This window comes from Scomber scombrus, chromosome 2 (assembly GCF_963691925.1).
Source record: "Scomber scombrus chromosome 2, fScoSco1.1, whole genome shotgun sequence".
NCBI classification, from domain to species: Eukaryota; Metazoa; Chordata; class Actinopteri; order Scombriformes; family Scombridae; genus Scomber; species Scomber scombrus.
This window is the reverse complement of record NC_084971.1, coordinates 27,144,888-27,157,388: the sequence shown is the minus strand read 5'-3', so window position 1 is coordinate 27,157,388 and position 12,501 is coordinate 27,144,888. Positions and strand designations below refer to the sequence as shown.

Below are 12,501 nucleotides of genomic sequence, written 5' to 3'. Positions count from 1 at the left end.
TTGTATATGATTTTACATTTTAATATCCAAGTGAAGTCAGAAAATGAGGGGAACGCACAGAAAGGTAGAGAGAGAGAGAGAGAGAGGATGCGAAATGAATGAAGAAGATGCAGTGATGTAACAGGGAGAGGGAGAGTGGTACGACGAGAAGAAGCCAGGGCGACAGTGAATAAGGGAGAGGGAGCGGGGGGAAATGAGAATGATGTTTTCTTTTCTGAGATGACATGATCATATTAATTAATGGATGAGCTTAGAGAGTGTTAGAGCAACTACCTTCACACAGCCCACACAAAACACACACACAGACACACACACACACACACACACACAGACACACACACACACTCACACACACACACTCACTCACAAACACATGGATGGGTCTTGTGAGAGTTGAACCAATAACCTGCTGGTAATTAGTCTGTCTCCTCAGCCGCCAGCGTCTGTTAGCCTCTATGACCCATTGATACTGAGCTAACGAGAATGCCAGTCACACACGTGGACGCACGCGCCCACACACACACACACACACACACACACACACACACACACACACACAAACACACACACACACACAAACATTCATAGAGAAATCCCTACGTTCCACACATGTTTTTGCACAGCCATAAACAGTCCCACTCCCTCCCTCTCAGTTTGACATGTTTAACCTCTCGTCTCTCTATAATTCAGAAAGACGTGGACTTATGTTCTATCTCTCTACTGCCCTGCAATTGTATTAATATATCATAAGTGCCTTTTATAAATATATTATACAAGTGCTTATTAATATATAAAGGCCACTACCTGATCGTATACTGTCATAATGAGCCAGTGTGGGTCGGAGCGTGGGATACACTTCAAATATGTGTGCGGCATCTTTTAATCTGAGTGTCAGGAATGCCGACACATTCCTTACACACAATGTGACACATATGGAATGTGCTCACCAAAGCCCACAAACACACACACACACACACACACACACACACACACACACACACACACACACACACACACACACACACACACACACACACACACACACACACACACACACACACACAGATACAGTGATATGTCTGTAGTTTGAGATAGTAGTGGTACCTGATAGCAGATATGACCTTGTACTTCTATTACTACTGTCTAATAATAACTAACTCTAACTATCTAACCATGCTCTCCATACCCTACACTTCGTGATGGTATAGACATGTATGTGGTTTTGACAGTGTCTGACATCTGTTGGAACATGCCTATTATTGGAATCAAGCAATTACTTAATTAGACAACTGCTGAAATGAACTGAGAGTAATGCTTTCTTTATGTTTGGAAATGTGACAAATGACATATCTGCTGCTTCTCCTGAAGTAGGAAAGATTTTATTTTTTATTTTTTTAATAATAGTCGATCCCTGTCAGTCATGTCTGTAGTTTGAATCAGCCAGACTGTTGTTTGTTTTTTTCTATTTGTCTACAGCATGCTAAGTCAACGTAGTTGTGTGTAATCTCAAGGAAAACAAGTTCTGTTCATTCAATGACTGCCTGTTCTGTATTTCATCATATAAATACCATGAAAAATGTAAGAAATGTCGAGGGCAATGTAAAGTCTGGTTAAATGCATACCACTGAATGCATGATGTAAGGTTTGTTAAGCAACTGAATGCTTTTGATCACTGCTTCATAAATCCGTAAAACAAATCAAACGACGCAAACACAGATATGTAGCTCTGCAGACAGACGTTGTCATGGTGTCAGTTGGACTCTGAACTCTTTTTTCACACATTTTTCTGTTCATTTTTGAACGCCAGTTACTGACCTACCTGTCATTCTATATCTTGCCAGTCTGAGTCTAACCAGCAGTTGCCTTTTGTGTGCTCCTGTCAATCATCTGGTCTCTCACCCACCTGCACATCTGTTTCTCTGTCCTCATTACCTTCTTATTATATGTACCTGTCCATTTCCACGTACATCCCGGCAGATCTTCTATCAGCTCATTCCAGGTATGGCGTTTCAGCCTTAAGCCTGTTTTCTGCATGCCCTGCATTTTTTGACCCCTTGCCTGCCTTTTTTTTGTTATTGCCTGTTTATGCACCTTTGAAATTTGTTGCTTGCTGTTGTTTCTTTGGTGCCCGTCTTTATGTTTTTTATTTTACTTATTTTATGATACTCATTCTTACTTTTGAGTCCGAGCCTTGTTTACTGAGCTGTAGCGGCAGTTAGATGACACAATCGGAACAGTTTGCACGATTCTTTGAACTCACATGACTTCAAGACGTGCAGAGTGAGAATCGTTGCCAGCCTGCGATGTCACAGTACAGGTGTAATCCCCAATGTCACCTGACCACGTTTGGCCAATAGTGAGGGAGCCCTGGCGCACAGAAACACGGCCCCCACTTGATGGAAGGACTGGCACACCACCACGATCCCACTTGAAGCTATAACAATGGAGATACACATGTATGTACAGATACTTGCATACCACACAGAGAAGAGACACAGACACTAAAATAATAAGCAGATATGCACATACTGTGTGTACATAAACACACAAGCTGACAAGTAGGTACCTGATATTGATCCTGGGGTCATGTGTAGCATTACAGTCCAAAGTGGCAGTGGTTCCTTTAATGACACGCTGGTCAGATGGAGGCACAGAAATGACTGTACGACCTGCAATGTAACAAAAAGAAAGAAGAAGGCAAAAAACAGAAGAAAAAGGAGAGAAAAAGAGAGAGAGGGAGGAATAGTAAGAACTCAGGTGAGGTAAATTTAGAAGCTGAAATTGGGTTTGTGTATGTTGTGACGATGTAAACATATGCTGTTCCTGAATAATGAGTAATTAATTAGTCGACAGTTCAGCCTTGAACTGTTGAAGATAAACGGCATACTTTAGCTCTCACTAACAGACACCCACACACACACTTCTAATGTTGGCAAACTGCTTAGTCTATCACATTATCGGTGGTTTGTTACTGTCAGGTGTTTACCATTCAAATGATTTAGGACCTAGACAAGTGACTGGTGAAAAATAAATGTGGATGAAGTGTAGAGGGCATCTCTATGTCTCAAACTCATTTATTGTATACATGGGTGAGAGTGTACATGACTGGACACTTTACATAAAGCACAGTGTTCTGACAGAAGGCAAGGATCCTACAGGCTGAATTTAATCTGAAGCATCTAGGATATATAAAAAAAAATCAGCAAATCAATAAGTTTACCAGCTAATCAATCATCCTCTTCAGCAGCCAATCAGATGATTGTTTCACCACTGCACCAGCCCACTGCATCGATAACCAATCACACTGCTGTTCACCATCCTGAACTAATGCAATCGGACAGCTACGGATAAATTAGTGTTCCATATCTGTTTAAGTCCATTTAGCGAATGCACATTGAGTAGTTTAATGTATTTTTGTTTGTGTGTGTAATACGTGTGTGCATGCGTCTTACTCCAGACAGTGAGGGTAGCCGTGGCATTGATGGTTCCCTCTGAATTGGCAGCGATGCAGTTGTATTCTCCTGAATCCTGGAAGCTGACTGGCTTAATCTGCAAACCACCTGACTGCAACAGCGTGAATCTGGAAACCTGGACAGTGCCACTGGCTAGGACCTGTGATCCTACAGAGATTGAGATAGAGTGAGACAATAATAAAATAGCCCCCAGGTGAAGTAAAGTAATTAAGTCATTGAGCACATTTTTAATTAAAAACACATTTTGCGAGGGCATCTGTGTCTTTGTTTGCTCAGTGTGTCATGCAGTGTGCTTGGTCTTTTACCTTTCCTCCAGGTGATGGCAGGTTTTGGGGCTCCACTCATTTGGCAGGTAAACGAGGCTGTGTTCCCATCAGTTACTGTTTGGTCAGTTGGGGAGGATGTAAATATGGGGGCCACACCTGAAACACAGAGTGAGAACATGAGAAGAAAGAAAGGCAGATAAATGGCTGTTGAGAGTAGAAATGTGGGAAAAGATTTGGGCTTATTGGCAGAGAAAGAAAGAAGAAGAACAGGGTGAAAAAAAGAATGACAGTGTTGATCTAAACACGAATTCTTTCACTGAGATCAATGAACGCTTTATTCATTACTTACCGCTACGTGTGTGTGCACAAATGTGGAAGGGAGAGGTGTGGCAGCTCGATGGGGACTTTTAATTACAATCAAACGCTCACTAAACACAATGTTTCTCTACAGAGACAAATAGCACAACATGTTGAGTTTTGCAGTTTACAACGAATGCAAACCATCAAGTCAAAGCAAAGTACTTGACTGACACTGACGTTCACTTAGATTAAAAAAAAAAAAAAAAAATAAGGTTGAGCTGGGATTGCCACAACTCAACTCTACTTCCCAGCTGCAACATAATTTAACCTTTTTGAAAGGCGAAGCAGCATAATGGATGTGTGATTTTTAAGTTTAAAATAAAAATGAATGCTTGTTGAACCTTTGACTTGCAGTACATTTTAGATGTCGATGAGATGATATGATGAAATAAAGGAAAGTAACACAATAAAGGATGGAGATAAGAAGCCGCTACAGTAGGAATATAAATGAAGAAAGTTACAGGGAACAAGTTGTGTCAACGGAGGGCAAAAGTTTGTTTTGTAGTGCGTTCGTATGCCAGACAAACTCACTAGAGACGAGGAGTTGTGTGTGTGCTTGGGTCTCTCCGGCAGCGTTGCGAACAAAGCACTGGAATATTCCTCCGTCTCCTGGCTGCACCCTGCGCACCGTCAGCCCGGTTGCTGTGGTGACCTTGTAGCGAGGGTTGGCCAGTCTCGAAAGAGGTACTGCGTCCTTGTACCACTCTATCCTGGGCTGGGGCACGCCTACACATGTGCACCCAAAAAAAACCCCCAGAAAAACAAAAAACGAACACACAGAGGGAGAACATTTTCAGTTTCCTTAATAAAACAGCCCAGCTGACCTTACTGCTCAGCATACTGCTCCGACTCCCACTTAAACAGCCACACACACACCAATCTTTCTTCTCTGTTATCCACTCTCTCCCTATAAATATGCATGTGGGCATAATGACTGCTAATAATATATTGATTGGAGGGTGTGGGTGGTAGGGTAAGGGTGGCAGAAGGGGCCAAAAAACATTCTGAATAAAAGATGTGGGCAAGACCAGCACACCAAATATCTATAGTATCAGCTCCCACCTGTCTGATGGACATGCCAATATGACAGGCACGGGGTCCATGCAATTACTCCATCTCAACCCCTCCACACCAGTGCGTGAGTGGGTGGATGGGTGTTTTAGATGGAAAGAGGGAAGGAAAGATGAATTCCACACTTTTTCTCAATCTGTTGGTGTCAAGCTTTCACAGACATGCATGAAGTATTTTTTCACCCCCTCCTTGTCTTGCTCACTCTGTCAATCGGCACTGTATCTGTCTTTCCCTCCTTCCTCCTCCCAGCCACCATCCCTCTCTCCATACCCTCAGGCCCCTGCTATTTAATTACACTGCCACTGTATCAGATTACTGAGGAAGAACATAAACTCGCTCAATGTGTGTATGTGTGTGTATGTGTGTGTATGAGTGTGTGACTCTGTTGCAGTTTTTAGAGCTGTGTCCACCCCTGCTCATATAAGTGTTTTCATGTAATCCTGTTAAAAACAGGTGTCATGAATAAGTGCGATTTTCATGCTTGGTCTCAGCATGTTAATCTGCTCGTGCTGCCAAAAGCATGGTCACATGTTCGAGAAGCCCTCGACTAACACACACATACTGAATGACATTAAAACAGCATAATGTTGGGTAAACAGAGTCACCTTTAAACACTATGAGCAGCAGATACATAAGATACACAGATAGTCTCATTGTACAAAGACCAGGACCAACGCCTACTCTTAACAACTGCTGCACAGACATGGACACATACACCATTAAGATATTCAGCTATTACACCAGTGTGGGCCACAGTATGCTACAACTGAAGTACTTGTTGGATTGTCAAACAGAGTACCTTTGAGTGTGGCCCTTCCTAATAACTATGAACTCTCACCTTCAGACCTGGTTGGACTACATGTCATTAGCCTAGTTTAAAAATATATATATTCAAGGGATTTTTTTGCCTTTATAGTGTCAGTAGGGCGCAGAGAGGCTGACAGGAAACCATGAGAGAGAGAGAGAGAGAGAGAGAGGGGGATGATCTGCAGCATAGGTCCCTTGTCGGAATCGAACCAGGGACGCTGCTGTTACGTGGCATGCATTGTAACACTCGGCTATCAAGGTGCTCCTAGCCTACTTTGTTTTAAGCATGCTGAAACCTTATGAGACACAATTTTTCAAGGCTGTCCTAAAACAATAGTCTGATACCCAACGGAACACTGACATGTTTTTCCTGAAAAAGCTGTTTCAACGTCATTATAATAACACACACACACACACACACACACAAACACACACACAGTGTACCTGTAACCTGGCAGGGGATATCTACATTCCTATCCAGGTCAGCGACGATCTTCCTCTTGGGCTGAGCAGACAGAGAAGGTGGCTCTGGAGAGAAAAACATTGGGACACTATATTTAAAGTATTGTAATTTAAAGTACCAGGCATCAATATATGGATAAAATAACACCTCCAGACACTGAGAACACCCCCTGCTGTAGGCAACATGTTTGAAGTACAAATAATAAGCCCTCAAAAAAGGCTTACTCTACTCAATCATTAAACAGCGGCAACAAAATCTTTAAAGAAGAGCAGTATTTATTCTTAAATAGAGAAGAGACTTGGTACTGCAAAATAAAAATGGTTCCCCATCTTGGCCCTAAATAAGTCAAGTGTCATTACAAGGCAGGATTTCTGTCTATATGCCCTCTGAAATGACTTCCACACACATTCACAGAAAAACACATTCTCTGAGTTTCCCAAGGGAAACAATCCCTTTTTTTAACTACTCCATTTTGCTGCCAATAACTGCTCCCATCTTCAGCAGTGTCGCTCTAAATGCTGACAGTGACAATGCCTCCTTCCATTTGAATGTGAATATATGCCTTTTGGTGCATTACTGAAATACTACATGTTATTATAAAATCGCTTATTCTGCACTTATTTCAAAAACATTTGTAATATTTAGCGGGAGATATTGACACAGCAAGCCTAAGGAAACGAAGAGGAAGACTGAATGGCTTATTCATTTTCAGTCTGGCATCTCTGGAAAAGTAGCTCCACACAGTAGTGGCACCTGTTCACTGAAAAATGGCTCAGGAAATTCAAATGTCCAGTGTATGTGCTGAATAATGAATATGTATACTAGGTGGCACAAGCATACAAATCTTATCGAATGAAGAGAAAGCATTTTATTATAAGTTTCATTTCTGCACTTCTCTCTAGAGCTCCATACTTGTTAAATATTAACAAATAATAATGATGTTTTTGACAATGCTGTTGTACTTTCAACAAAGAAAAAGAATAAAAATCGATTCACTCTGTGTTTTTCCTCTTCATATCTCCAGTGGTAGGGTAAACTGAGGTGGCAGTAAAAAGAAAGAAAGACAAAAGGCAAGTTTGCTAAAGCTGTGTGTCTGCATTTGTGTGTGTGTGTGTGTGTGTGTGTTTAAAGCTACACAGCAGACTCCCATGTTGACGCCACATTTATTCTACTTGAATACACTGACTTTAAAGTTCTTTACTACTTCATGGTAACTTTTAAACCCACACATGGCGCATCTCCTATCTTTATTGTGCACAGTGGAATTTTGCACTATTTTGACAAGAGAACGAGAGGAGTGTGCGGCGAAGGGAGAACAGGAAAACAAGAGATGAATAACAGCCATGTGGCGTGACACCGATAACACAGATGCATTAATCCCCCTCCGTGCAAGCAGGTGAATGCAAACACCTAGACTCACTAACAAAAAACACTTTTTGGGATGTTTGGGTGGTTGGGTTTAGAGCGTTGAGCTTCCATGGATTCTACGCTGTCTATCTGCAAAACAAAGATGGAGAACAACAATAGATATATTGTTGTTTGCACCAGTAGTCGTCTTTACAATATACATTGCCGGCATACTGTGTCATACATATTCCGATTAGTGGATCGGGGCAGAAAAGAAATGAAATTGAATAATGAATACCTTTGAGGCTCTCTCTTTCTTTCACACAGACACATACACTATTCTGTTTAGGAATCCCTTTCATTGCATCAAGGTCTGTTGAGCCCATAGCAGAAAAAGAGGATCAGTACCAATGTATTCATCAGTCTCTACTCCTGTGATACATATGAATACATACAGACTTTGTCCCTGCCAGGAAGGTCTTAACAGTCCTGTTGGCCTAATGAAGGAAGATAAGATAGAGAGAGTGATACAGGGGAGGAAGATAGAAAGCAAGAGACGAGCACAGGGCACAAAAATTGGCTGTAGATTGTGAGGTGGGGGGCAGAAAAAGAGAATGAAAAGGTATAAATATTCTGACATGTCTTTTCTGATGAGTGTATGCTGTAGGCCTGGGTAGTTTGCTCTCTCTGCGTTAGGTGCTCCCTTCGCTCCGACAATCACAGCAGATCAAAAAGACGCTGACAACTAGCGGAGAAAAGTTGCGCTTCATCAATCACACGCTCGCTGCCACAGTGTATGTTATTTTCCATTTACGCACACATATCAAGGACAGGAGTGGATTGTGACGAGAACGCTCTGGTTTGAGTGCTTTCAGTGTTCTCTTATTGATTGGTGACTCTGGGGAACAAAACTAATTTAGCTGCCGGGCAAATAGGCGTTGTGTGTCTGTGGTGCCATTTTATGGTTGTGTGTGACTGTGTGAGTATATACATGCATGTATTTGTGTGCACACATGATACATTTGTGCATGCATGAATGCAGAAGCTTTTTGTGACTACAACGGACAGATTATTGGTGAGTGTGGACAGCAGATTCAGCTCGAGTTGCCCTGTAGTTGACAGTCACAGCCTGGGGCGTTCGCAGTCGCGTTTCCAGGAGAGAAATAAGAATAAATGGAGGAATAAACAAAATGAAACAGTGCCTGAGGCAAAAAATGTACAAGAAAAGAAGAGACCGAGGTTAAAACAGAAATTAATGGCACATGTTGAGGGCATTAGCTTTGATGGGTCAGGCCTACCCGGGATAATCATGGATAATGATGTTAAGCAGTGTGTTTATGTGTGTGTGCTTTTTTTCTCACCCATTACAGTGAGGTGTGCCCTTGCCTCCGCAGGTTTGGCAGTGCTGTTGCTTTGCGAAGCTTCACAAACATACAAGCCTGTGTCAGAGGAGGTGGGGGCTGGAATGACGAGCCGACGCCCGCCGGTCACCCGACGCCCATCACGTTTCCATGACACCACCAGACTGTCAACAGGTCTGAGAGGAGAGCATAGAAGAAAAGGACATAAGAGAAGAGAAGGAGTGGGGGTAAAAAAATCAAAGAAAAAAGAAAATAATGACAGAAGGCAATTACAACATATTAAATCCATCAGTTTATGTGTCAATGAGGCAGGAAATAAGTGATGACAGTCTGTATATCAGAGCAGTCAGCTCCACTCAGCATGAAGAAGCTTCAGTCAGTTATCTGGATGTTGGAGAATGAGTTTAATGCATACTGAAATTTTGTTTGGATAAACACCAAAACATCATTCTTTGGTGTGTATATGTGTGTGTATTTGTGTAAGGCAGCATTTATACGGTATTGTATCTATTCATGACAGTGCAGCTCAATTCAGCCCATCTTTAAGCAACATTTCAATTCTTAGAAGCAGCTACATTAAGATTTGCAACAGATATACTAAGAGACATCTAATTATGTAATAAACAGCAAATACGAATTCCCATTAATAAATTTACACTACAAAACACACTAAAAATATTACTACGCCTGCAGTTTAACTGACAATAGAAGGTTTTGGGTTGTCTTTTATTTAATATCAGTTTAATATATGTTGATTTACATATTTATGATGTGTTAAATTAATGCATAATAGAGTCATTGAACATAATTCTATATGAAAGGGATGCAATGGCACAAAACAATATGTAAAAAGACTGTTTGTGAAATTCAAGCTACAATCACTTCACAGAAGTTTTATCTCCTAAATAAATTAGCTCAGAGATCAAAGTTATATTGTTTTGATTTATTATTACTGCATTCTCTTTTTAAGAAGTTTTTTGGCTTTTATTTGAATAGCAATTAGTTTGTTTGCGACATTACAGTTAGATGGCACCAACAAAGGACTCATATTCGGAGATGTGGAGGAGGTGAAGGCAAGCTGGTAATTCACTAAAGTGAGGGTGATGGTTTTTATGTTCAGTGACATATTCCTTTGTAAATTATGCTGTTTTTTTTGTAATAATACTCAAGTCTTTTTAAGAGCAAAAACAACTTATATGCAACTAGAACAAGTCCACTTAACATGCAGTACAGCTCTAAATTATATAATTGCTGACAAACTGATTAATTTTGGTACTTCAGAATAAAGTTGAGAGTGAGCTGCTTTCACTCTCAGACGGTACACCTCGAGGTATCGACGAACCTGGATGAAAAAGCAATTAAACTTACCACTAGGCTGGTATGTCTAAGTTTTAATATATGCTTATTCAGTGAGTCCTGTCCTTGAAAAAAAAAAAAAAAAAAAAAAAAAGATACAACATTTATCCAAACACTGAAAAGCAAATTTGACTGTGTTCAATAGTAGGCCTGATGGCACTGCTTATTCACAATCAAAGTCTGAATTATTCTAACACTTTACTGTGCCAGGACTGCACTGGTGCAAATGACTGATTAATGGTTAATGGACGTGAATAGCAGATGCTTTTAGATTTCAGCACTTTAATTTGACTTCACTGATCATAGCATTATTTCTCCAAAACTTCAATAGTGTAGTCTATCTCTTTCAGTTCCTCCCTGGGTGCAGAATCATCTCTCTGATAGCAGAAACAATCCCTGAGGAGTGGAGTGTTACTGGCAGTAGGAATGCAGGAAACTAATTTGTCTGCAGTTGTAATACTAGTGGAACGGGTCGCAAAGACAAAAATTAATTGGTGTTAAAAAATGCCTGGCCTGACCATCCTTCTCATTGTTAGTACAATGAAAATGGATCATGCCTAGCTAATAATTTTTTATATCGGTTTTTGAATTCTCTGATATGTGTAATATTATCTTGTCTCTCTTTCTTTTTCTTATCTTGAGTGCTGCTCAGTGGTCAAGTGCTGGTCAAGAACAGAGCGGCTAAGACTGAATAACACAATCCAACAAGAAAAACCCTTCACAAACACTGTGAAACTCTAGTGCAGGATATCACCTGTTGCGTCCAGACTGCATTAAAAATTATGGGGCATGACACTACAAAAACATAATTACAAATTGTATGAAAAAAAAAAAAAACTGATACCGATAATATTATCCTTGTCAAAATACTAAGAGATAACTACGGCTGGCTGCAGTTTGCGTCCATGGCTTGTTGTTGAGTTTTAGCGAACACGTCGAAGGAGGAGAAAACCACACAAACTGTCCCTCCAGTTATTTCGTTATCGCCTGGCATATAAAAGCAGTGAATTCAGTGTGTGATCGGAAAGCAAACTGCAAGCCTTGTGGAAGTTATATTGTAGCTGCACTGTAAACATGGCACCCTTATGACTAATACATACTATAGAAATACGGTTGAAAATTGTTCCTTCAGTCTTGAGAGGTGAGTCTATCCAAAAGCAGTCGTTTGGAGGGGATAAATGGACTTGAGACAGACTACATTCAAAACAAATACTGCATTGTTTCCCATTAAGTACACATGAGCTGGTGTTCAGTTTGGACACAGAGGGAGGTTGGATAGTGTATATCTAAGGGATGAGGGAAAACTGATTACACTTGTGTTTCTGGCAACTCTTGAACTGAAGTAGAATTTGCTGCTGCTCTGTAAAACATCTGTTGAGTCAGACTAGACTGCCCCCCCAGTGTGTACGTGTGTGTGTACGTGCGTGCGTGTGTGTGTGTGTGTGTGTGTGTGTGTGTGTATGTGTCTATACTCTCTTACTAGGGGTAGCAACTTGCTGAGCTGTGAGTTTATGTGGTGTCCTCTAATTGGCCTGGAAGAAAACAGTGCTGTCTAGCAAGAAAGGAAATGTTTGTGTGTGTGTGTGTGTGTGTGTGTGTGTGTGTGTGTGTGTGTGTGTGTGTGTGTGTGTGTGTGTGTGTGTGTGTGTGTGTGTGTGTGAGTAGAGGACATAAAAGAAATTTACCTGGCATTAGCGATGCACTCCAACATCGCCTCCCTCCCCGCCACCACTGTTGTGTCTTTAGGTCCGATCACAATCGTCGGAGCCACAAGCTCTGACTCAGGATCTGTGATAGATAGAGAAATATGAGAGGCCATTTGGGCCATGAATCACACTCACTTGCACTCAGCAGCATAATCTCAAATACGCACCACTATACTGTCCTGCACACACACACACTACTATAATCTTTTGCACGCAGTGATACTCTCTTGGTGGGCGATCAGACACAATATAAGCCCCACGTTATGAAATGCAAGGGGCTTCGTGCAGTTA

At 41.1% G+C, this 12,501-nt stretch overlaps 1 protein-coding gene across 1 annotated transcript in view; it reads right to left on the bottom strand.

The window, feature by feature from the left end:
• The window catches only part of LOC133994967 (protein sidekick-1-like), a 240,242-nt gene that overhangs the window by 70,065 nt on the left and 157,676 nt on the right, over nt 1-12,501 (bottom strand). Inside the window, exons 7-14 of the mRNA XM_062434212.1 lie at nt 12,190-12,292; nt 9,149-9,324; nt 6,422-6,505; nt 4,631-4,825; nt 3,779-3,895; nt 3,453-3,620; nt 2,567-2,669; nt 2,261-2,434 (exon numbers count right to left, since the gene is read on the bottom strand). Of these exons, the coding sequence (XP_062290196.1) occupies nt 2,261-2,434; nt 2,567-2,669; nt 3,453-3,620; nt 3,779-3,895; nt 4,631-4,825; nt 6,422-6,505; nt 9,149-9,324; nt 12,190-12,292 (1,120 nt within the window). The remainder of the gene's footprint in view (nt 1-2,260; nt 2,435-2,566; nt 2,670-3,452; nt 3,621-3,778; nt 3,896-4,630; nt 4,826-6,421; nt 6,506-9,148; nt 9,325-12,189; nt 12,293-12,501) is intronic.